The 26,452-nt window shown below is 46.6% G+C and overlaps 2 protein-coding genes across 10 annotated transcripts in view; one reads left to right on the top strand and one right to left on the bottom strand.

Moving 5' to 3' along the window:
• Plekhb2 (pleckstrin homology domain containing B2) overlaps positions 1–17,952 on the bottom strand; it is a 33,903-nt gene extending 15,951 nt beyond the window's left edge. Inside the window, exons 1-6 of one of the 3 annotated variants that reach the window (XM_006990214.4) lie at positions 17,829–17,952; positions 6,794–6,838; positions 5,442–5,594; positions 4,773–4,875; positions 2,181–2,220; positions 1,693–1,782 (exon numbers count right to left, since the gene is read on the bottom strand). In XM_006990214.4, coding sequence (XP_006990276.1) covers positions 1,693–1,782; positions 2,181–2,220; positions 4,773–4,875; positions 5,442–5,594; positions 6,794–6,830 — 423 coding nt within the window. In that variant the 5' untranslated portion in view covers positions 6,831–6,838; positions 17,829–17,952. Of the gene's footprint in view, positions 1–1,692; positions 1,783–2,180; positions 2,221–4,772; positions 4,876–5,441; positions 5,595–6,793; positions 6,839–7,344; positions 7,429–16,875; positions 17,020–17,828 lie in introns of those variants that run through there. The other 2 variants (XM_076558470.1, XM_076558469.1) reach the window with 2 other exon arrangements.
• A 4,917-nt stretch (positions 17,953–22,869) lies between these two features.
• The window catches only part of Fam168b (family with sequence similarity 168 member B), a 36,104-nt gene continuing 32,521 nt past the window's right edge, over positions 22,870–26,452 (top strand). For 2 of the 7 annotated variants that reach the window (XM_076558466.1, XM_076558460.1), the window contains exon 1: positions 25,809–25,994. The gene's annotated coding sequence lies outside the window, so the exon portion shown is untranslated. Of the gene's footprint in view, positions 23,008–25,787; positions 25,995–26,148; positions 26,278–26,452 lie in introns of those variants that run through there. The other 5 variants (XM_076558461.1, XM_076558467.1, XM_076558463.1 and 2 more) reach the window with 5 other exon arrangements.

The following is a 26,452-nucleotide window of genomic DNA, read 5'->3' as shown; positions in this document are numbered from 1 at the left end:
CACACTCAGCTCTGGAAAGAGTTTTAAAGTAACTACTATAAAAATGTTTCAGTCAGTAATTATGAAATGAATAAAAGTATGTGAAAAAATAAAAATGCTACCCAAAACAAAAAAAAATGTAAGAAAAATCAGTATGAGATATATTCACATTTTATATATTAAGACATAAAAAATACAAATTTTAGCTGCGCAGTGGTGGCACATGCCTTTATCCCAGCACTAGGGAGGCAGAGGCAGGTGGATCTCTGTGAGTTTGAGGCCAGCCTGGTCTACAGAGTGAGTTCCAGGACAGCTAGGGCTACACAGAGAAACCCTATCTCAAAACCCTTTCCTGCTCCCCCAAAAAACATAAAGAATACAAATTTTAGAACACGACAGGGTGTGATTCTATACAACTATAATCCCAGAACGTGGAAGTTCAGGGGAAAATGATCAAGAGTTTACAGTACACAGCCACTTGGAAATAATGAAATACTTACAAATCTAACAAACGTGTATAAAATCACTATGCTGAAAACTGTGAAAGGCTGACAAACAAAAAACAAAACACAAGCATAAAAGCGAAGAGGAGACAGAGAGAGGAGGGCAGGAAGCTCGGGGCAGGAGCAATACTTCTCTCTCAACATGATCCATCGGCTTAGGGAGCTTTTGTCGATAAACCTTGCAAGATTTTCCAGTAAACATAGATAAACGGATTCAGGGCTGGCCAGATGGCTCCCCGGATAAAGGTGCTCGCCTCCAAGCCCGTGACCTGAGTTTAATCCACAAGACCCACACAGTGGAAGGAGAGAACCAGTGTCGACAAGCTGTCCTCTGAGTTCTACCTGTGCACTGTGGTGTACAGGCACCACACACCCACACACACACACACACACACACACACACACACACACACACACACTCACACACGCGCGCACACACTCACACACACACACACATTCACACACATACACACTCACACACACACACACACACTACACACACACACACACATGCGCGCACACACACTACACACACACATACACACACACTCACACACATACACTCACACTCATATACACACAATTAAGTGTTTTTCCTTTAATTAATAAACAAATCTATAAACAAGGTGAGAGAGCTCAGTGGAAAAGAACTTGCCTAGCGTATGTGAAGCCTTGAGTTCAACCTCCATCACTCACATAAAGAAAAAGAAAATTTTACAAACAAAATTTTTGAACATGAATATATATATGTGTGTGTATATACATATATATATATATATATATATATATTAGGTCTTTTGTTTCTTTTGAGAGAGAATCTCTAGCTTAAGCTAGCCTCCTATGGAGCCAAGAACGATCTTGATCTCCTGACTCTGCAGCCTCCACCTCCCAAGAGCTGAGAGTCCAGGCATGTGTTGCTACCCCCAGTTTATGCTATGCTGGGGACTGAACCCAGGACCTCTGGCTTGCGAGGCAAACACACTGTCAGCTGAGCTCCATCACCAGCTCTAACAATTGCTTTGTTTCATCTAAGTAAAGAGGATGAGGAATATTCTGGGATAACGAGATTTTGAGTGTACTTCTAACTTCCCTGATCCTGACTCACGATTCAGAATAAAACCACAACCAAAAACAAAAGAGAAGACAAACAGAAAAGGCAAGGCAGCAGAGAGCCCCGGCTGCCCACACGGGCACCACCTCTGCTCCCTACCTCAGGGGTCGGTGTAGCGTAGGCAGCGTAGGGCGGTGGCGAGGCGGCCACTGCGGTCTCTTCAGACAGGATCGCTGAGCCAACGTAAGCCTGTGTGAGACAAGAGAGCTAGGACCAAAGGCACATTTTACTCAGCAAACCAAAGATCAACAGGCTTCAGCTCTCTGAGAAGGAAGGGCCTCCCCTGCTGTTCCAGGGGCAGTCTCCAGCCTCACTAAAACACCCTTTTAGTGCAGCAGCAAGGTGACGCATCCTGGCTCAGTTCCCAGCCGCAGCTGAGCAAGTGCTCCTGGCCTGGGAAGAGGCCAGAGGCTCCGCTGCTGCCCAGTGCCTTTTAGACCAAGAGTGACCTCTCTCATCAGTCCATCTGGTCCCGGTCAGAAGTGCACCAGGAGCATGCTCTTCCTACAGTTCAAAAACTACACCCTGGTGAAAAGGGAAAAAAAAAAAAATAGCTCTTCTTTAAAAATCCACCATGGGCAACTTACTGTGTTCGTTCTGGAATCCTGCAGTGTAAACTTCCATGCCCTGGAGAAAAACAAAAACAGGGTACGCTGAGGTAATCCAACATCCCAATGATTCTTAAAAGCGGGCTAGCGTCAGCATTCCTGGAAAGGCTTGTTTAAAGAGAGACATCTGGCCTGTAACCCGGCACTTGGGAGACTTCAACAGGAGGACTACCATGAGCTGAGGTAACATGTGCTGTACACAAAGACCCTGTCTCATACCACCCCACCCACACCAAAATAAACCAAAACAAAACCAAAAAAAGCTTCAGGCCTTACCCCAAGACCCACCAAATCATCTCTTGTTCAAGACATGAACTAAGAAAATATGTATATTTAAAGAACAGATTTATAGTCTATACCGTTGAAAGCATAATGTATACTATTTAATATTTTCTTCTCTTTAGCACATGTGAAATATTCTGTAAGTAATCTCATTAGCAGCCAACACTGGCTCAAAACCTACTCTGTAGTCTAGACTGACCCCGAATTCAAGATCCTCCCACCTCAGCCCACAGAGTATGGGAATTCAGGTGTATACCCACACCCTTCGTCCCTGCTTCATTTTTAGTGGCTATTCTATGTTCTATGATGTGAAGAGATTTCGATTGTCTTAGTTAGGGTCACTATTGCTGTGATGAAACTCCATGCCCAGCAGCACTTTGGGGAGGAAAGGGTTTATTTCCACATAACAGTTCATCATCAGAAGCAGGTAGGGCAAAACTCAAGCAGGGAGGATCTACCTGGAGGCAGGAGCTGACGCAGAGACCATGGAGGACTGCTGCTTGTCTCAAGAGAGTGTGTCAAGCTGCAATAAACGAGCCAGCACACCAGCGACATGTTTACCATCAAAAAGAATGCTCCCTGTTACCTCTGTGCTCATTTTTGTTTTTGAACTCTTGACCCTCCCACCTCCACCTCCCAAGTGCCAGGATGACAGGTGTACCCCAGCCCGGCCCGCCTCCCTTGCTGCTTCTGTAAACATTTCCTAATGATGTGATCAGCCAAAAGATGCACCCATCTCAGAAAGTAGACAATAGACAGACAGACAGACGGACAGACAGATGGATGCTTTCCCTTACTTCACTTGATAGTTGGAGAAGACAATCCAGACTTACTTCCCCATCTTTCCTCAGAGGTCTCTATAATGGACTGAATTATGCGCCTTCCAAAGACAGGGTCAAGTTATGGTCCCCAGTACCGATCGATGAGTGTGATTCACCAGAACATGGGGCCTTTACACATGAAATCAAATGAGAATGGGGTCCAACTGTAAGGTCCTCAGTCCAACAGGACCAATGAGGGCACAGACCCAACAGGAGAGAGCATTGTGACAACCGAGGAAGCCCATGTGCACCACACACACACACACATAGACATTTTAATTTTAATAAAAATGTAAAAAGAAATCCTAAAAACGTTTATCTGGGCATTGCAGCACATACCTTTAATACCAACAATGAGGAGACAGAGGTAAATGGATCTCTGTTGAGTTTGAGGTCTACACAGAGAGTTCTAAGTCAGCCAGGGCTACAGAGTCAAAATCAATCTCTCTCTCTCTCTCTCTCTCTCTCTCTCTCTCTCTCTCTCTCTCTCTCTCTCTCTCTCTCTCTCGTACACATTCATACACACATGCACAAGACCAGTGTGAATCTATCAATGAAAAGTGGCTGCTAACAGGTTTTGCCATTCACTCTGGGATCCTGCCTGTCTTGATTACAGTTCTATTGTTGTGAAGAGACACCATGACCATGGCAACTCTTATTTAAAAAAAAAAAAAAAAGTATTTACTTGGGGGTTTGCTTATAGTGTCAGAGGTTTAATCCATTATCACCATGGCAGGGGACCATGGCAGCATACAGACAGGAGCTGGGGAGTAGCTGAGGTCTCCATCCTGATCCACAGGCAGAGAGACCCTGGGCTTAGAACAGGCTTTTGAAACCTCAAAGTCCACCCCCAGTGACACACTTCTTCCAGTAAGGCCACAACCCCTAATCTTTTTCAAACAGTGCCACTCCCTGATGACTAAACATTCAAAAAATAGGAGCTGGGGGGCGGGGGGGGGGGGGGGGTGAGGAGGGGGACATTCTTATTCAAACCACCAGACTGCATGAGCAAGAGGGACAGAAATCAGAATAAAGGGTTCTAGGGAGACGGCTCAGTGGGTAAAAGCGTCGGCCATGAAGGCATAGGGACCTGGGTTTGAATCTCTGTAACTCGTGTAAAAAATTCATATGTGCAGCACTAAGAGATATAACCCAGCACTCCTATGATAGAGAAATGATCAGTGGAAACCAAAGCTCGAGGGAAAACACAATGAAAAACTGACAAGACCTGTCTCGTATTGTCTTCTGACCGCCACCCTTACGATGGCACATGTGTGTCTTTACACATATGCACATACATGTACATACACACAAGAAAGAAATTAGATCCAAGAAAAGCATCAGTTGTATTTCTCTCCTACAGTCCCAGCCTGGACTGGGAGTCCCATTCTTTTCCCCTCCTGACAAGTGGAAACGGGAGCAGAAAATGCTTTGTCACTTAATGAATCGAAATGAAATCAAAACTCACAGGCAATCGTCTGTGCTCTCCGCACAGAGACTGATGGTTTTCCCGTCTCGGCAGACGATCTGCAGCAGACAGTCTTTGGGCTTCCCATCTGGAGGCTGGATGTCTAGGAGAAACAAGCAGAATGGAGGCCCACTCCATAGCTTTTCTCCACCCCCCACCCCCCTTACACATTCTTAGAAATAACAACCCACAGAAGTGGAGAACAAGACAGTCCGTCTCGCTACATGGGAAATAATAACCTGGGGCCTCACTAAAAAACAGAAGGGAAACAGTCAAGCTGGCAGGCAAGGAAGACTCCATTTGTTCCTCATAAAGTGAGCATAAAGAAAACATGACCAACCCCAGCATCCCACATACTACACGGCTTCAAGCAACTGACCAGACTACCACATGCACCCAGTGTCTAAATCAGAAAATCAGCATGACCTAAGTGGGGGGGGGGGGGGAGGTTTCCACCTTTCTTAGGGTTGCTAGCAGTCTGGTTCCTTCTCCCAAGATAAAGGGATGCAGGCTGGGCCTAACTCCAATTTTTTTAAAAAAAAATCCATTTATCATGATGTTCATGATGGAGTGCCCAAGCCCCACTACGGCTGCCTGGACACAGCCCAGTTTGATACTGAAACAGACTCATTAAGGAAGGGAAGCATGGCAGTTCTGGGCACTGCTTACCCCGACACTCATGCCCCATGCGGATATTGATGCAGTCCACCGGCATGTGGACCTTATCCTCTATACTCTGCCGGGTCTGGTCATCATAGTAGATCAGGTGACCATCGGACCACAGGTCAAACCAGTTCTTCTTCCAGCGCTTCAAAATGGTACCTAGGGGGTGGGGGGAAATGGGGAAAGTCGGCTTTGGGTTAAAACAACAAAGGCTGTCCCCAGTGCACAGCAGACATAGAGGAAACCGGCCACCCCCACAGAATGGATGGAAACAGACGCGGCCGGGCCACTCCCATTTTAACAGCACAGGACGGCTGCCAAGCGAAGCAAAAGCCGTGAAATAAACCAGGAAAGGCAGATTGAAAATTAAGGCCGTACCCCTCCAAGGGAGTGTCAAGGAAGAGGGGACAGGACCCATGCAAAAGCCACAGGATGAAGAAGAGATCTGTGGAACATTACCACCCAGACACAACATGACTACTGAACTCATGAACAGAGCTGCTGTGGATACCTGCACAAGGCCCACCCAAGACTAGGCCTTTCAACATTCCATCATGGATGGGAAAAACATATATAAAAATTATAATGTAATGATAATGATAATAGCTTTAAAAAAAAAAAAAAAAAAAAAAGCTCAGCTTAATGCCTAAGGAGAAAACTAGAGGCCAGCCAGAGGGCTGGCAAAAGACTTGTCCTCAGGTCTGCCAAGGCGCCCATGCCTCCTGTCCCCAGGAGGTTGGGGGCCCAAAACTCAAGAGAAGGTAGCCCTCAGGGACTGAGGCTACCCTCTGAAATATCAGGTAAAGCCGGCATTAATCACTCTGTCGAGACTAAGGCTACCCACAGAGCTGGGGAGCAGAGCAGAGCTCCAGGTCTGGGAAGGGGTAACTGGCTCTCTCCCACAGTTTGCAGTACCTTAGAGTGGCAGTCTAGGAGATGAACAGCTGGCATATGAAGAACACGTATGTCCACAGCTGCCAGGTCTAGGAGACTGGACCTCAAGAACTGAGCTTCCACTGGAAACAAAAGGCCAGTGTGCCCACCAAGGCAAGTCTCCCTACTGATCCTTCACAGCCCCACATAAGACGGGCTGTTTCCCACACACAGAGGCCAGAGATGGAAGCCAGGTGTGCTCAGCCTCAGCAGCCTCAAGTCGACCCTTAATAATAAAGCACGGGACTGAGGAAAGAAAAAGGGGCAGGGACCTCCATGCTTCCCGGTTCCTATCACCTCTGTGTTTTCACAAACAGTTCACACAGCTCTAAAAGTCCCCAGAGGCGAGGCAAGGCAACAGCATGAACCAGACAGGAACTGTTTGCAAACGTGATCTGTTTTAGCAGACTCAAGTGTCTACTCACTCTGTCGAAGCAACCATCCACTCTTCACAAATGCCATCTCTTCAGCTGCAGGAGAAAGGACAGACAGGTTCAGAATTAAGAGTCGGGGAAAAGAACCGTTCATCTGGCTCAAGTGCCAACCCCCCTCTCCTCCAGGGTGAGCCCAGGTACAGCCCAAAGACATCTGACCTCACACTACTCCACATTTATCAAACGCCTCCTCCACAGGTCCACACCACCCACTGTCCCTCCCACCTCCCTGAGTCGCAACAGGCATGGGGCAGCCCCAGGAACACTGACACCCAGCTCTGATAAGGACTTAGGACTTTCCACAACACACCCAGTGTCCGGGAGACAGAGTCCAGCTACCTCAGCCTAACTCCTACATGTTCCACAGGCTAATATGTCTGGTCAGGCCTCACTGGTGTTAACTGACTGAGTGGCTAGATCAAGGCAGAAAACTTTGGGGGGTTGTTCGAATCTAGATGGTCTTTTAATAAAAAACCCGGTACCAGATACTGGGGTGAACACTGAAAGATCAGAGAAGCAGAGCAAGCCACAGCCAACCTCACCTTGCCAACTCCTCAGTCGATCCTGTTTCCATGAATCCTCAGACTGAAAGTCTCTGAGTCCTCACCCTTAACGGTCTCAGCTGAGTTGCTTTAGTTACTATTTCCCCCGCCTTATATACCTTTCTCCGCCCTGCCATCACTTCCTGGAATTAAAGGCGTGTGTGCTTCCCAGTACTCGGATTAAAGGTCTATGCCACCACTGCCTGGCTCTGTTTTCAGTGTGCCTTAAACTCACAGAGATCCAAATGGGTCTCTGCCTCCCAAGTGATAGGATTAAGTGTGTGTGCCACCACTGTCTGGCCTCTATGTCTAATCTAGTGGCTGGCTCTGTCTTCTGATCCTCAGGCATCTTTATTAGGGTACACAATATATCATCACATTGGGTCTTCAAGAAAAACACATATATTTAATTCCATAAAAGTAAGGATCTTGGGGAATAGAAAGATGGCTCAACACTTACTGTCCTTGCAGAGAACCTAGGCTTCATTTCCAGCACCCACATGGCAGCTCACAACCACCTGTAACCCCAGTTTCAAGAGATCTGACCCCGCTCTTCCGGCTTCCATGGATACTACATACACACAGTGCACTTAAACACAGGCAAACACCCATACACATAAAATGAAAATAAAAAAATGAAAACTATCTTGGGCCAGTGAGGTGGCTGAACAGGTGAAGGAGCCTGCCACTAAACCCAACAATGGGAGTTTAATTTCTGGGACCTCCCTGTCCAAGAGAATTTGTAGATTGGGTTAGCTGAAGTGGGACAGCCCATCCTAAATGTGAGCAGCACCATCCTGCAAGTTGGGGTCCCAGAACGAAGAAAAGGAAGAAATGATGGGAACACCATCATTTACCTCTGTGCTTCCCGACTACAGCTGCCTCCTAGTCCTGCTGCTCAGCCGTCCCATCATGATGGGCTGTATCCCTCCGAGGAAAGCCAAAATCAGCCCTCCCTCCCTTACGTTGCTTCTCAGGGAGTATTTGGTCCACAGCAGCAAGAAAAGTAACTAATACATCACCCTGATGCAGGGCTTTCTGCTAAGCAAAAGTGGAGGTTTGTATTTGAAACTGGTTTGTATTAGGTTCCCAGCGACGAACAGTATGAAACATTCTCCCAAGAGAGTTTCCAACAGTTACTGAATGAAATCAGCAACTAATCTCAGAGCACTGAATGTGTTCCCAGCCTCATCCTAGACACTAAAGACAAATATTGATGTGTTTATTTCATTTACTTTCTAGGTATGTATTCATGCTACAGAACCACTCATTGGGTTTAAAAAAAAAAAAAAAAAAAAAACTATTTTAAGCTACAAGAAACCGGAGGGCTGATCTGGGAAACTGATTCTAGACCAGTAGAATCCAGATTCAAAAAGGGACGAGACAGAAACACACTTAAAGACATATGAACATGTCTGTTACATGTAATGCTTCAAAAGTGTTTTCACAAGGAAAGGAAACTGGGATCCCTGGCTGGCGACAGGGCTCGGCAGGATTTTCTATGAAACATGAGAACCAGAGTTCGGATTCCTAGCCACCATCTAAATGCCATTTGGGCATGGTGGCCCGGGGTAAACCCAGCACGGGAGGTGGAAATGGGGTTCCGAGAGAAAGCTGATTAGATAGACTAGTCAAACTTGCAAGATCTGGTTCAAATAAAGAGATCCTGTCTCTCTGTCTCTGACACTTTTATTGGCTTTTGGGACCCTACTCCTCATCCTGGGTCACCTTGTCCAGCCTTAATACATGGGGAGGTGCTTAGTCTTACTGCAACTTGATAGGCCATGTTTTGTTTGTTGCTACTCATGAGAGACCTGCCCTTCCCTAAACAGAAAGGGAGGAGTAGTTTGGGGGGGGGACAGAAGAGGGATGGGAAGAGGGGCTGGGAGGAGAAGAAGGAGAGGAAACTGCAGCCAGGATGAAAAATAAATGAATAAATGTATTAAATACATATATAAAGAGACCCTGCCCCAATATATAAGGTGGAGAAACATCTCACATACATACATCTGCAAAAACATGTGCCCACACACAAATATACATACACATGCAAGGACAGAACACCCACATACACATGCAAAACTCAAAAATAAATAAGAAAAAAAAAAGAAAAGAAATTAGCTGTAGAACCTTCCTAAACAGTAGCTTCTGATGTAGGGACATCTGGTCAACCTTCAGCTGAATGCAAGAAATTCTTAATTATCCCCCAGTGTCCAGATGTATCTTTAATGCCACTGTCCTCTAGAAGGACCCAGTGCTTCTTGTGAATGAACAGGCTACCTAAGAGTTCAGAACAGGATACCTAAAAGGCCTTACTGTTAAAACACAGAGATGGGGCCAGCCAGATGGCTCAGTGGTTAAAGACACTGGCCACCAAACCTGACGACCTGAGTTCTATGCCCAGCACCTATAGGATGGAAGGGAAGAGCTGACTCTCACAAACTACCCTCTGATCTCCATATGTATGCTGTGGCAGCACAGGTATATACACACATCCACTCACCAGAGTGGGGCTGGAGAGATGGCTCAGCGGTTAAGAGTGTGTTGCTCTTACAGGGGACCTGAGTTTGATTCCCAGCACCAAAGTGGGTAGTGACACAGGACGATAATCCCATCGGGAGCTGAAGCAGGAGGACTGGAAGTCGAACAACTAACTGGTGACTAGGGTTGAAATTTTAAAATGGGATACTGCTAGAAAACGCTTGTCTTGGTTTGCTTTCCGTTGCTTCGATAAAACACTGACCAAAAGCAACATGGTGAGGAAATGTTTCATTTGCTTTACACATCCAAGGGCACAGTCCACTGAGGGAAGCCAAGGCAGGAACCTGGAGCCAGGAACTGAAGCAGAAACCATGTGAGAACTCTGCTTACCGGCTTGCTCCTCAGGCTTGGCCAGCCTGCTTCCTTATGGAACCCAGGGCCCCACACAGTGAGCAGGGCCCTCCAATATCAACCATTAATCAAGACAATACCTCACAGACTTGCCTATAGGCCACTCTGATGGAGGCAATTCCTCAAATGAGATTCCCTCTTCCCTTATAGGTCTAGGTTTGTGTCAAGCTGACAAAAATGTATGTTAAGCAACACAATGTGTTGTGGGGGGGGATGCATTTCACTATGAGCTTGAGTCCATAAAACTGAGGGGATAGGAAATGGAAAAAAACAAAACAAAACAAAACAAACAACAACAAAACTCCAGCACTATCTTTAATTCTATATCGTACCATCCTTTCACTCGCTAATTAAGATAATGGGTTGACAGGAATGTATGCTGCATTTACTATTTAAGATATTAGGATCTGCATGTGAAGACCAGACTTCTGAGTGAAGGGCTCAGGTATACTGAAACTGGTGTCAGGGAAACGCTAGGAACAGGCTTGAAGGCAACCTGAACTTGGGCTGCTAAGGAAACACCCCTTGGAGTAATGACTCTTAGGTTAACAAGCTGAGGAATGTACTGGGACTTGTTAGACGGGCTCTCACACACTGTCTGCATAAAGGTCAGAAGAAGCCATGTCAACGGGAGCACTCTGTGGCACCGATGGCTCTTCACCCAGGTCAGAGAGGATAGTCAGACTCAGGGCATACATATTCTGGAGGCACTGAAGCTGGGGCACGATGGCATGTGACTGGGCATAGGATACGGAAAGGTGTGCCATGTCTGTATTCTGGCCTCCTGAGCAATGCTCCTGGAACTCCTGCATGCGAGCACTGTTTACAAGATTCTACCAGCGGCAGCAGCGACCCCGGCCTCTGGCTGCCAGGCCAAAAGCAACGTGTGGCACCGACCAGGCCCTCCACACTGGTGAAGACAAGTTAAGACACACAGAGAGCAGGCTTAGCAAACACTGCAGATGGCTACTAATCCTGACCTCCAGCCCGACCACAAAGCTTTGGAAACAATGGTCTCTGGAGGACTGGGATTTTCTCAGGCGTCTCATGCTGGAAGGGAAAGGCTGAAGCCTGGTTCCACCAGAAGGAGGGCAAGTCTCCTGGAAAGAGAATACGTTCAGCTCTGACTTGTCAAACCACCTTTCGGGAGAGACCGATGCTCAACCAATGCTGAGCCAATGCTGCACACCTGGACCAGAACTGCTTAGCTAAGCACACTTCCTAACCTTCTACTTCAACCTAAACCTTGGGGCTGACAGAGGGCTGGGTAGTTAAGAGCAGGGCCCAGGTTCAAGTCTCAGCACCCACATGGGGGCTCACAACACATCCAGTCACAGGGCTTCCAACACCTTCTTCTGGCTTCTGAAGGTCCTATATGCATGTAGTATACAGAGGCCCACAAAATACCACGGCATGTAAAACAGAGGGATATATATATATATATCTCCTAAAGGCAGATGTGGTGGAAGGGGTATATGTGGCTTTTTCACTATCATCTGTCTGTCTAATTGGTCTATTAAGGACCAGTGGCCGTCTGGCTTGTTAGTGCTGCCATTGCCCAGGCTCCTGCCATAAAAACACCAGCATCATTACTGTCAAAGAAATAACACACACAGTATCCCAAAAAATCAAAAACAGAATGTTCTAAAATAAGAACATTCCGAGCTCTGAGTTAAAATAACCACAACCAAAAATGCGATAGGACTCGGACACGGCTCAGTGGCAGAGCACTTGTCTGGACCATGTGTACCCTGGGTTCCATTCCCCAGCACCAGAAAAAAAAAGGGGGGATGGAGAGGAAAGCAGGGAATGGGGGGAGGGAAAGAGAGAGGGAGGGAAGGGGAGGAAGAGGAAGAGGAGGCGGTGGTGGTGATGGTTATCTTTTTCTCAGAAAGAAAAAGGAGGGGCTAGGAGAGATGGTTAAAGAACTCTGCAGCCAAGCTTGGCAACCCAAGTCCAAGCCCCATTCCCAGGACCTAAAGGGGTGGAAGGGGAGAACCAACTCCCTCCCAGTTGTAATCTGAATTATATATAAAACACATACATGCCTCCAGAGTGCTGGGATTAAAGGTGTGTACCACCACTGCCCAGCTTAAATAAAAACTATAAAAGGAAAAACTTCTGCTAGGAACTAAGGCTATAGCCCAGCCATAGCAGAGCAGGGCATAGAAAAAGGCTCTGGACTCAACCTTCAGCATCAATAAATAATAAAGAAATAAATACATCGCCTGTTTATATGATTTTGGGAACAAACCACAAAGAGCAGAGAAAGAGCGTAAGATAAGTGTTTTCCAGAGCAACCCGATTCTATATTCCTTAGAAGGACTTTTCAAAGCTCCTTGGGGCTGGAGGGAGGCACAGTAGTTGAGGGCACACAGTGCTCTTGCAGAGCTCAGTTCCCGGCAGCCATGGCAGCCGGCTCACAACCACCTGCAACTTCAGCTCCAGGGGATTCTATGCCCTCTTCCGGATCCATGGACACTGCACACACATGCATGCTTTGTTGCTGTTCAAGCTCCTCAAACTAGCTGGGCTTGGTGGCGTATGCCTTTAATCCTAAAGTTCTTTCTACTGCCCAGAGGCAGGTAGATCTCTGGAAGTGCTCACACTGCTTTATCACCACAGTGAACTCCAGGCCAGCCAGGGCTATGCAGTGAGATACTGCCACAAAGAATAAATAAAAAGTAAGTAAGTAAGTAAACCCTCAGTAAAATAGACGATTGAAACTTTGGAATACTGGGGGGGGCGGGGAGCAGAAAGTGAGGAATCGCACCAAGGAGTAGCAATCTGCAAGGCACGAGACATCTTAATCAACAATGCTGAAAGCTGGGGCTGAAGAGATGACAGACAATCTGATGGGGAAAATTGAGACAATTTTCTCAACTGAGATTCCTCTTCCTAGGTAATTCTTACTTGTGTCAAGTTTACAAAAACCGACCAAGACAAGTGACCCCTTGACACACAAATACAACACTATGAAACCATAACCTTCCCTTCCGAGTTTGTCCTCAAGATCTCACAGTAACGTCAACAGCACAAAATAAAACATTTCAGTTTCTTAAAGGTCTTACATTGTCACTAAAACTTCAACAGTTAAAAGTCCAAAGTTTCTTAAATTATTCAAAGTCTCTAAAAATCAAGTCTCAGATATCCCAAAGTCTCTTATCTATGGGCTCCTGGTGAGTCTCCACTTAGGTATGGATCCCGTAACAGGACATACAGTGACATACACAAGACATAATAGTGACACACGGGGATGAACGATGGAGCATGTGGCACTCAGCATGCCAAGCGAAGACAGAAATATTTCTGTTCTTTCAGAGACTGATTCGGTCATGTATCCTGGGGTTACTCTCCCCACCCCGAGGGTGAGTATATTATTTTTCTCATGGCTCTAACAAAATAATTGACAAGGGCTGCTGAAGGAGGGGTTTATTTCAGGTTCCAGGTGGAGAGGACAGAGTCCATCGTGACAGGGAAGTCGTGGCAATGGGGACGTGCAGCACCCAGTCACATTGCATCTGTTGTCAGGAAACAGAGAGAGATGGATGCTGATGCTCAGCTCAGTTTCTTACTCAGTCCAGAATCCCAGCCCACTGGGTGGTGCCATCCACATTTAGAGTGGATTTTCCACCTTAGTTAATCCAGTCTACCAATCTAGAAACTCCCTCACAGGCAAGCTCAGAGACCTGTCTCCTAAATGATGCTAGATCTTGTCAAGCTGACAGTCGGTATTAATGATCACAGTGTGTGTGTTTAAAGTTGACTCTCGGGTTGGAGAGGTCGCTCAGAGGTTAAGAGCACTGACTGTTTCTCCAGAGGTCCTGAGTTCAATTCCCAGCAACCACGAGGTGGCTCACAACCACCTGTAATGAGATCTGGTGCCCTCTTCTGGCCTGCAGGGATACATGCAGGCAGAACACTGTATACATAATAAGTAAATACATCTTGAAAAAGATAAAATAAAATTGACTCTCACAGTACTTTTAACTTGCTGTAGAAGCAGCTACCTTGGGTTGAGTTTTTACCTGTCAGGCATTTGTCAAACACTTGTATATTTCAGCCATATTTTCCATAATCTTGTCAAGTAGATGGTATACCTTCATTTCACAGATGAAAAAGCAAGGCCCAGAAAGCCAAGTAAGCTGCCCAATGTGATGAATTGAGACAGAATTTGAACACAGGCCTTCTGGGTCCCAAGTCCATACCTAGAAACATCAGTCTCGATGAATTTAAAAAAAATATATGATCATAATCATGTTTCCTGACTTTCAGTTGCTATAACACAGTCACTAAAATTCCTCTCTCCAATTTGAAAGCAATGAGAATTACTAGAAAATGAAGTACAAGTAGGTAGATTTCATCTAGGTTGGGCTTTTTGCTTTGTTTTTTTTTTTTTTGTTTGTTTGGTTGGTTGGTTGGTTGGTTGGGTTTTTTAGTTGCTGTTGTTTTGCTGTATATCCTGTTTTTGTTTTGTCAAGTTAAAACAAACTAGAGTTACCTGGGAAGAGGAACCTCAATTGAAAAAAAGCCTCCATCAGACTGGCCTGTAGGCAAGTCAGTCTGGCATTTTCTTGACTAATAACTGATGTGGGAGAGCCCAGACCACTGTGGGTGTGGCTACCGAGTGGGTAGTCCTGGGTTGTACAAGCACTATCAATCTAATTACACCTTTCCTCTCTCAGTCTGTACTGTGTAGTTCTCGGGTAGTTGCTGACACTAATCAAACAATTCTTTAATTTGTCTGCCATCCACTAATGCAGAAGAAAGGCTGGAAAAAAGAAAGACATCACATATGAATACAAGTTAAAAGCACAGTCAAGCTTTCAGGAGTCAAGGAGAACTGACCTCCTACCTACCCATTCACCCATCTCTAGACAGTGCTCCAGGAGCAAATTTCTGTGTAGCCACTCTGACAGGAGAGGGGATGAAACCAAAGAATGTGCTATACTTATAGGATATGCTTTAAACAAACAAACCAAAAAAAAAAAAAAAAAAAAAAAAACTCAGCAAAACAGAACAAAAAAGTTCAGATTTCACAAAAGGCTAAGAGACAGTTCATAACACTGTAAACCTAACTGCTTACTGTTGCAAATGCTATGTACAGCTTTATGTTGGAAAGTCCCTTACAGGTATGAAGTCATAGAAGCGTTAACTAAACGCATGGTAGCAGGAAGCCACCGCCCATATGATACAGTACGCACAGATCTGACACTACTAACAATAGCGAATGTCAAGAGACAGGAAGAGCATATGGGAGCACTTTTATACCCTACATTTTAAGGACACGTTTGTAACACGTACTGTAGAAAGGAATTTTTACACACCCCCTGGTCATGGTTTTCTGTTCTGAGTTAACCCCTGGTCCAGGCAGCATCAGGAGAAACACAGGACTTGGCAGCCTTAAGAATGGCCAAACCCAGTTCAAGAGAGACTGTCCTGAGGAAGTGCCGACATTAAAGAGGAACGCAGACACCATAAACTTCAGGGACTAGGCAGACCTCCTGACCAGACTGCCTCTGTTTCCCCCCTCACCACACCAGCCACTGGCTGCAGCTGACTTAGCAGAGGGTGTTCAAAGGTATGAACACTGCCTCCCTCTCAGATCACATTGGCTTTCTGCATAAACTACAACTCAAAGGTTCAGTTTCCAGAGATAGAGAGGTAAGAGATAGAAAGAGGTTGGGGCAGACAGACAGACAGACATAGTGAGAGAGAGAGAGACATTGATTTCATAAATGCAGTCTTTATTATCAGGGAATTTACTTACAAAAGTGTGCTAACACCCTTAATTTACAGAACACCTACTATGTGTCTGACAGGAAGATACCTTAACCGAGTTTTGATTCCTGCCCTGAGGAAGATCAGTGGGTAATCTCTCACACACAGAATAAACATCACTGACACTACATAAACCCAGGCAAGCACCTGCCTGGCCAGAGGCTCTCTACCCAAGCCACCTGTCCTACCCATATCCTGCTGACCACCCTGAGTCAAAGCTGCCGGGGTCCAGGAAACACTCGGAACCCCCTAAGGAAGGAGCCAGCAGCAACAGTACTCCCAGCTACCTGCCCTTCTTCACTGAGAAGGCAAGCCCACAGCACAGGCTGGTGGACACACAACCATGTTTGGTCAATGATTGCTTCAGCAAACACTCATCACCCTGGGTAAGCAGCCATAGATCCCAGTTGCCACCTTACCATTTCCTGTAAAGTGGAACAAGTCACTTCCTGTACTGGTTGCCTCAAAGACCACAAGAGACCAGCCTCCCTATCCTGGTAAAATGGAACGCGCACGCACAAACACACACGCGCGCACACAGCTTCTTTGGAGGAATTAATCAGTGTGTTCTGAATTAGCCACGTAGTCTCTAGAATCCGTGACCTTTCCCTCTATTCCAAAACACTGAGAATTACTCCACTCCTTTATGAACTCTCTTTGTAAACCACTCTGCATCTAAGAGTTAGAGACAACAATTTCTGCTTCCCCCAAATAAAAATCCCTGACCTCCCAAGGTCTCAAGCTGGATAACAATGAATTGTACCAAAAAAGGAGTTACGCTTGTACAATCAAAACACCTGAAACTAAAGACCGTGTAAGACCACAGACCATGAAAGCGCAGGATAATAGGGGGCCCACCAAAGCTGGGCAACCGCAGGCGGAAGGTAACCCGAGGGTCTTAGTAAGGCAGCAGCGGTCGGTCCCTTGTGGGGCCACAGGGGCCAGAGAGAGCCCATCCTCAGCAGAGCGCCGCCACCACCACCACCTCACCCGCCATGGGGTGGGGGTGGGGGGGGGGGCGTCAGGACTAAGCGGCTCTACGGAAGATACCATTAGGATAGGGGACACTAGAGAAGGGATGCGCTGGGTTGGGGAGGACACAACCAGGGTGTGGGCCTGGAGGGAACGCGGAAAGGACCCTGGAGGAAGGGAAGGGGCACGAGACTGGACCAGACATAGGGCAGGGAAGGATAAGATTACGGAGGGGAACCCAGGGAAAGGGGGAGGGGCGCTAGGCTAGACAAAACATTAGGAAAGACTACGCGAGGAAGACAGATCAGGATGGAGACAAGGAATGGGAAAGGGGGAAGAGACAGAGACTTGGAGGGAGGGGAGGAGGCTGGAGATGGTGGGGATACAATCAAGATTCTGGACACTGGGGAGGTGCGGAGGCAGAGGCTGAGGTAATGCAATCAGGATATGGACCCCGGAGGAAAGGCAGGAGGAGCCGGCGGGGGGCGCGGATTCAATCAAAAAGGGCGACATTAAGGGGGGGGGGGGGCGTGGGTCAGAATGGAGACACTCGAGAAAGGAAAGGGAGCAAGACCCGGGGAGGAACTCTGGGGAAGGGAGAAGGAACAGGCGCTGAGAGGGGTCACCGAAGAAGAGAGCAGCGGGGACGTGAGGCTGAGGAAGTGGGCGCGGCCAGCAAGGTTGGAGTCCCCCAGAGCCAGGCTTGGAGAGGGGTGTCGGCGAAGCGGGTTACCCCGGAGGGGCGTGGAGCGGGGCCAGATGGGATGGGGTGCTCCGACAGGGGAGGTCCCGGGGAGGGGTCGCACGCGGGCGCAGTGGGGCACCGCGGGCACAGTCACCTGCGAATGTCCAGGCCGCTAGGCAGGGATCGGGCTGAGAATACAAGGTCGCCGGCTTCTTCTGCTCTTAGCTGAACGCGCAAGTCCAGGGCCTGCGTCACCGCCTCGCACGCATGCGCGGGAGGCAGGTGCCCGCCGGGATGCAGGGCTGGAGCCTGAAGGATTGCTTTTGACTGGGGCTTAGTTAGCAGCTCAAGGGCGGTTCTAAGCATCCTGATCTTGGTCTCTACACACAGAGCTTCGTAGAGACGTGCGTGACCGCCGGACTAAGGCAAGCTGAGCCTGGAACACCCCGGAGCCAGAAATGAGGACATGCGTGATCAAAAACTGAAAAATGGAGATGTCAAAACTGAAACAGCAACCAAGGAACAAAGCTGGGTGTCGTCGCAATAAGTCACATAGGATTGTTATAGCTTATAATATAAAACATATAAAGAAATAAATGAGGAAGGATTCGGGACGATAATCCCAGAACTAGGAGGCTGAGTCAAGAGGTTCATGAGTTGGAGGCCAGCCTGAACTACATAGTCATTGTCACAAAAACAAATAAACAAACATACTCACTAGGAGGGCATGGTGGTACACAACTGTAATCGCAACACTTGGGAGATGAGGTAGGAAAACAAGAAGCCCACGGTCATCCTTGGCTGCATAGTAAACTCAAGGCCAGTCTGGGAATTCATGAGATCCCGTCTCAAAAAATAAAAAAAATAAAAATAACAACAACAACAAAAAAAAAAACCTACCATACTGTTTGAATGATAGTGCCTTGTGTGTCTCATTATATTGTTTCTAGGTTGTTTGTATCTCAAACAATGAATTGGACAAGACATAGAAGTAATGGAAGTGTACATTTATTTAAAAAGAAAAATGTGTCGCATATACTCCCCAGAATGGGAACAGGCCTGAGCAAGCATAAAAACCAAGACCTCCATGTCCTTTTGGAGCATCCTTTTTTATGAGCTTGGGTAGAGGGAGGAGCAGATTCTCTGCATGGAAATTAGGTAGACCCCCTACCGTGATTGGCAGATGGGCTTAATGTTAAATAGCTTTGGGCCATCTTTAAATTGGTGGGTTGTATATCCTCTAACTTTAAGCATGTGCATACGCCCCCTTGTGCCTATACGTGAGACAGTAAACAGGAGTTTTCCTTTAATGGTTTGGTTCAAGGAAACACTTGCCCAAACTGTTTTAAGATGAACTTGTTTATCTGCCCTTCTACTATGAAATGCCGGACCCCAAAAGACCTACAGAAGAGGAGACGCTGGGTGCTGCCCCCATGGGGACGGAGACAGAGGGAAGGTGATTGCTGGTCATCAGGCAGTCCCTGTGCTCACCTGCATCAGTAGAACTAGAGACGCTGTGCTGGCTAGTTTTCTTCACCTTGACACAAACTAGAGTCATTTGGAAAGAGGAAACTCCAATTGAGGGAAAACAACAACAACAAAAAACCCAACTTCCATCAGAGTGACCCACGGATAAGTCTATGGAGGCATTTTCTTGATTGATAACTGATACTGAGGAGCCTATCCTGCTATGGGTGATGCAACTCAGGGGCAGATGGTCCCGGCTTGTATAAGGAAGCAGGCCAGTAAGTCAGCAGTGTTCCTCCACGGTCTCTGCTCCAGTTCCTGGCCTGGTTCAATTCCTGCCTTGGCTTCCCTCAGTGATTGACTGTGATCAAGATATGCGAGTCAAATAAACCCTTCCCTCCCCAAGGTGCTTTGAGTCATAATTTTTTCACAGCAATTGAAAATGCAGATGTTTTTTCTTCTTCCTACTTTCCTGCATCTACTGAATTTTCTCTTCATTTTAAGTTATACACACACACACACACACACACACACACACACACACACACACGTGTCTATATGAGAATATGCATACATAGTGCAAGTGCCTGCTGAGGACCAGTACTCTTAACTGTCCAGCCATCTCTCCAGCCCTACAAATTTTCTTTAATGAAGATGATAGATAGATAGATAGATAGATAGATAGATAGATAGATAGATAGATAGATAGATAGATAGATAGATGATAGATAGATAATTAAAATAATAGGAAGGTAATTTAAATACAGGAAAAAGTAGTATCTGAATACAGGTTGGTATAAATACGGGTTCCAGGGACTGGTGGAGATGCTGCAGTGTCTGCTAGTAAGTTTCCTGGCTTTAGTGAAATTGGCTTTGTGTCCCAGTTCCCTGCCAAGACGAGGAGGAAGGGCCACTGTAGGTGAGTGAGCACGGACATCTGCTCTCAGGCCCGCTGTGGGTGAGTGGGCATGGGCACCTGCTCTCAGAAGACCCGCTGTGGGTGAGTGAGCAGCCACTCTAGCCCACATGTGTCTGTGCTGAAAGCTTAGCTTCTAGTCTAAGCGCAACAGGGGGCAATGAGGAGCCACACTGGAATGCATACACACTCAGCTGCCTCTGCGGCCTTCGGTTTAGTCAAATGACCTCTGACCAGCCCCACTTCCTTGTTTACCCCAGTTATTAGGTAAGAAAGTGGGGTGAGACATCGTGGTGAATACCTGTGGCTTTAGTACCTGGAAGGCAGAGGTAAGAAGGTCTAGAGTCTGAGGTCCCTTCAGGACAAGATAGAGATTCCCGTGCTCAACTACACATTGTAAATTTAACTAGAATTTTAATTTCTCAAAAACGCTGCAATCTGGGACCTGTGAGATGACTCAGTGGATAAAATGCTTGGCAAATAAACCTGAGGACCTGAGTTGGGAAGAAGAGAAAAAACTCCACAAAGTTGTTCTCTGGCTTTTACAGGCACATCATGGTGTGCCCGTGCACATCACAAATACACAATAATAATAATACACCTTTGCCTCCAGCTAGATGGTTGATGTAAAAACATCATATTTTCCTATTAATTCTTTAGTTCATACAATTCACAACAAGTGAATTGACTAGGGAGACATTAAAACTCTAAAAAGTGAGTTCCCAGTGTACTTTTTAATAATGGCTGTGCTTGGGAAATGACAGAAATGTATCCTCAGGCTCTTATCACCATGAGCTTCCTTGCCTGTCTCCTAGTGATGGGTGCCCTGGAGCCTTGTTTTGGGTGGTAATCAGCCAATGGTTATGAGCATTTCTGTACACATCTTTGCAGGAATGTATGATTCCATTTTTTGCTGCAGCACAATTTGTAGGGTGAGTGTGTAGATGTATGTTTAGTTTTATATGAGGTAGCCAGACTTTTTCCTGAAGGACTGACATTCTTGGTACTTCCAGAAAAATAGATTTTTATTTTACATCTAATTGTAGATACATTGACATGATTCAAAGCTATAAAGAAAACTCTCATGAATATTATCTTTCTTCTGATTTTCCCCCTACACATACTTGCTCAGGTCCCACTTTTATGAGGGGACAGGGTTCTGTGCAGGCAATCAGTGCTCACCTGTGTGTGGGGTCTATCATCGTGTGGTGGGATAGATGTCCCTGAGGCTCAGGTATTTGAACATTTGATTCCTATTCCTTGGTGACACTGTTTAAGCAGGTTATGGAACATTTAAGAGGTTCAGGTTTTCTGGAGGAACTACGTCATTGAGGGCTGGGTTTAAGTGTTTATAGCCTAACTCCACTTCCAGTTCACCCTGTTTTGTTCACCTGATCACAGGTGGAGATGTGATCTGTCAGCTCCCTGCTCCAGCCACCCACCACCATACCCTCACCCCTCACGGCCCACATTATAGATGCTAAACTTCTGGAATTGTAAGCCAGAATAAACTCTTCCGTAAATTGCTTATGGTCATGATATTTAACACAAGAATTAAAAAAAAAAAAAAAAAAAAAGACTGCCTTTGGTTTCCTTTCCTGTTACTGTGAGAAAATACCCAGACAAAGCCAGGTGTGGTGGTGCATGCCTTTAAGCGCTTGGGAAGCAGAGGCAGGCAGATAGTCTGTTAGTCTGAGACCAGCCTGGTGTACTTAGGGAGTTCCAGGCTAGGCAGGGCTACATAGTAAAACCCTGCCTCAAAACAACAACAAAGCAAAAAAACAAATTCTAATAAAAGCAATTTAAGAAAGAAAGGGTCAACATGGCCCACAGTTCCAGGTTATATAGCCCATCATGGCGGCACAAGAACTCCAAGGAGTTGGCCACATTGTAGCCAGAGTTAAGAATCAAAGATGGAAGAATGTAGGCTGACTTCAGCTCACTGTCGCCATTTTATACAGTCCAGGGTTCCTGATGCTAGGAATGGTCCCATCCACACCTAAGATGGGCCTTCACACATGAATTAACACAATCAAGATAATCTCCTACGAAGGCATACCGTTTCCCTGGTGACTCTAGATTCCATCAGGTTGACAATTCACAATAGCCATTACAGGCTCATATCTAGATGGCTTGTCAGTTGGTTAAGGAATACTTTTGTTTGTTTGTTTTTGTTTTTTCAAGGCAGGAAGGAATAACTTTTACAGTGTGAGTTTTTTTTCCCCTTGGGATTGGCTTTGTAAAGACATCGTGAGTTACTAGGGGTCAAATGGATGACGGTTGGAGCCTATTGGCTAAAGTGTAGATTCTTCTACGGTAGTGTCATGATGCCCTAAGACAGATTAGAACGTGTTAAGGAGAAGTCTTTCAGACCATACTTGGAATGAATAGCAGCCTTGCTCAGATCATATCTTGTCCTGGGGCAGAAACAGCCCTATCCTTAGGCTGTAAAAGTTCAGCACAGCCGTTTGTCCCAGATACCAGACTAGCATCCAGAGCTTCCTGTACGTTCCTGTTGTAAAAGATGCTCTCCGGAATGAGCATGTACTTGTTGCATTTTATAAGTGTGCAATGGCTATTCTTGGTTATCAACTTGACTGCATCTAGAATTAAAATGGAGGGCACACCTGGGATGGACTTTTGCTTAATTTGAAATAGGAAGATCAGCCTTTAATCCTGAGGTGGGAAGACACACCTAGAATCTGGGCCACGCCTTCTGCTGGAAGCCTATGTATAAGGACATGGAAGAAGGAAGCTTTTACCCTTTGCCTGCTTGTTCTCACCTGGCTAGCAAGTCCATTCCTTCACTAGCATTAGAGCCTACTTCTTCGGGATTCCAGCGTATACTGAAGACCAGCTAAGACATCCAGCCTTGTGGACGGAACAGCTATTGGATTCTTGGACTTTTTGTTCACAACCAGCCCTTGTTGGATTAGCTGAACTGCAGCCTGTAAGTCATTCTAATAAATTTCCATATACGTGCGTGCGTGCGTGCGTGCGTGCGTGCGTGTGTGTGTGTGTGTGTGTGTGTGTGTGTGTAATCATTCTGTAAGTTCTGTTACTCTAGAGAACACTATACAGACAAGCTTTTCAGAAGTGGATTTGTTGGGCTAAAAGCTTTGTGTGCATTGATCTTGATACACATCTCAAATGGTCCCCTCTCCAAAACAACAATTTGGTGCCCATTTCCTGTGGCCTCACCAATAGAGGATATTGTCTTTTGGTTTTTTTAATGCTTCTCAGTCATTGGTGAAAAATCCTACCCTAACATTTGTTTCCTCAAAGTTTTGCTTTGTTGTTGTTGTAGTTCTTCTTGGTGAAATAGAATCTTGTTGGTCTAGAACTTAAAACTCACCTTGTAGACCAGAGTGCTTTAAGCTTGAGGCGATCCTCATTATCTGTGCCTCCAAAGTCCTGTGTCTCAAAATTTTAACTTGAATTTATCTTTTAGAGATAAGGTTGAGTTTTTTATATTATCAATACCTATTAGTATGTCCTTTGCTGTGAACTCTACTAATTTCTCTACTGACTGGTGGGACTGCTTCTTAGTGGCTTCTGGAAGGTCTCAGAATACTGAAGAGATTAATATAACCTTTTGTGGAATATGTTTCATTGTTAATCATATGCCTTTTGATATTGCCTAGGGTGATTTCTCCAGCCAATATTCATTTTCTTTAAATTTAGTGTGTGTGTGTGTGTGTGTGTGTGTGTGTGTGTGTGTGTGTGTGTTTGCATGTGCATGCACATGTCCATGGGGCCTGTGTGGACGTTCGAGAACAACTTTTGGGAGTCTGTTCTCTTTCACCCGCAGGGCTCTGGGGATCCACAGGTTTGAGTGGCAAGCTGTTTTACCTGTTAATCCGCTCACCTGCCTGCCCCTCCAGCCAATGTTTTTCATAGGCATTGTTTCTGGCTTTTGAGAGAAAAATTCTTTACTCCACATTTAAAAAGGAATTTCCCCATGTTCTCTTCTTTTTTATGTTTCCATGATTAAAAATTGTATGTTTTTTTTTTTTAATTTGGAATTTATCCAGGAGTTAGACTTACAATTTATACTGTTTCTGATAGTTACATTTTGGTCCTAGTACCATTTACTTTACAATCCTTCTTTACCCCAGCTAGTCATTGTTGCTTGCTGTGGCAAACTTGGTGAGAAAAGCCAGGCATGGTGGCACATGTCCTTAATCCCAGGACTTGAGAGGCAGAGCAGGTAGATCTCTGAGTCTGTGTAGTCTCTGTAGAGCCAGCTGTCATGCTGGCCGCCAAGACATTAACATGGAATTTTAGGCAAACGGTTACGATCCGTTTTGTGAAGTATGGCAAGATTTTAAATTAAAGAAGATAACACCCAGTGATTTTAAATACTTTATCAAATACCAACTTCTCCAAATTGTTTGAGTGTACTTCTGGATTTTCTATTACATTTCATTGGTTTTGTTTGTTTTTTGTTTTGTTTTGTTTTGTTTTGTTTTGGTTTTTTGTATCTGTACACTGGTGAGCTTATTGGCTGCAGCCTTTAAATATGTTTTTAGTATCTGGTAGGAAGTTAAATAGTCCCACCTTCATCCCACCCCACCCCCTGTTTTTGTTTTTTTGGATACAGGAATTCTATTTCTCTGTTTAATAGCCCTGGCTGTCCTAAAACTTGCTTTGTAGACCAGGCTGGCCTCGAACTCAGAGATCTGCCTGCCTCTGGCTCGGAAATGCTGTGATTAAAAGGCATTCACCACCATGATCCACAAATAGCCCCTCTTGACTACTCTATTCTCAAATATTTCCTGGCCCGCATTCTTTCTGTTGGCTTTTCTGCTGTGTAAAAATTGTGTGGTTTGGGGCTTGCTCTAAGTGCTTGGTATTTCCTAGATCTTGTGACAAGACACACGCTTAACCGGGTTTAAAAAAAAAAAAAAAATCTTGCGGTGGCAGTGGAATGGAGATGGGAGTTCAAAAAGAAAGGGGGGTGGAGGGTGCTGCTTGCTCATGCAGAGAACCCAGGTTCGATTCCCAGCACCCTCTTGATTCACAATCCTCTGTAACTTCCTCTTCTGACCTCTGCGGGCAGCAAGCGGGCACACAGCTGTGCACACACATACAAAACACTCACAGTCACACATTAAAAAAATGAATAAATCTTTTAAGAAGGCGGGTGGGGAGGCCCTGATTGGCTCAGAGCAGTTCCCAGCACTCACGTTGGGCGGTTCAAAACTCCAGCTGGAGGCGATCACAGCCTTCCTTTTTCTGTCCCGGCACTCAAAGCGAGCACACCCACACAGAGCTACACACTGATTCGCATCATTAAAAATAAAAATACCATCTTCGTACTGAGCATGGTGGCTGTTGCTTTAATGCCAGTCGGTATTCTAGAGGCAGAGGCGGGCAGATCTGTAAGTTCAAGACCATCCTGGCTCAAAACAAAACAAGAGAAAAGCTTAAAAGAAACAACAACATAAAACATAAAACGGAATAAACATAAAGCCAAAAACATAAAAAGGAACTAGTAAGTAAACATAATGCGAACCGACACACATCTCCTCCCGAAGTTACTACGGGCTCTAACATTTTCTACAACGCCGTTCCCATCTGGGTTTCAGCTCAAGCCTTGAGCTGAGAGGCCGGGAGCCTGGGCGCGCGCCCCAGCATCCGGGCACCTCGCGCACTCCTCCCGGAGCGCGATCGCGATCGCGCGCGCGCGCACGCGCCGCTGCGTCACGTGCCCGGCGCGCCCCCGGCCGGCGCGCGGCGGGCGGAAGTGAGGTCGTGGGCTGCGGTGTCTGCGCAGCGTCGGCGGTAGCCCGGGCCGCGGCCAGGCGAGCGGGGAGGCAGCGCGAGGCCCAGCGGTCGGCCGCCTCTGAGCGTCGTGTGGGCACTGCCCGTCGCCGAGCCACACGCCGTGCCGGCTCGGGCCGGCGCGCGCCGGTCCCGGAGGCGCAGGCCGCGGTAAGTCCGGGAAGCATGGGGGCGGCGGCTCCGGGGCGGGCGCGGGCCGGAAGTGCGGTGCTTTGTGCAGCGCCTGGTCGGGCCGCGCGGGGAGCCGGGGCGCCGCTTTGTCCGCGGCGGGCCGGCGGGGGGGCGGGGCGGCCTGTGCAGGGCCGGGGTGGGAAGGTCGCGGGCGGCTTGGGGTGCCTGCCGCCGCCGACCCAGCGTCCCCTCTCTTGGAGAAAAACGCAGGTTTCGGAGGGTCCCTTAAGCAAGGAAAGGACGTTCCGGGGGCACGGTCCAGGTTAATCTGGGGGGGGGGGGGCGAAGGAAAGGACATCCTGCTAGCGCGTCCACAGCAGGGTGTTCTCTCTTGCGGTATCTCTTGTATTGTGTGAGCTGGTGTTTAATCAGCCGCATAAATATCTTGGGGTGTTTTTCATGCAAGGTTTGCTAATGAAAGGTTCACACGTGCACAT

This window comes from Peromyscus maniculatus, chromosome 21 (genome assembly GCF_049852395.1).
Source record: "Peromyscus maniculatus bairdii isolate BWxNUB_F1_BW_parent chromosome 21, HU_Pman_BW_mat_3.1, whole genome shotgun sequence".
NCBI classification, from domain to species: domain Eukaryota; kingdom Metazoa; phylum Chordata; class Mammalia; order Rodentia; family Cricetidae; genus Peromyscus; species Peromyscus maniculatus.
Note: the sequence above shows the minus strand (reverse complement) of the source record. Positions and strands in the feature narration are given on the sequence as shown.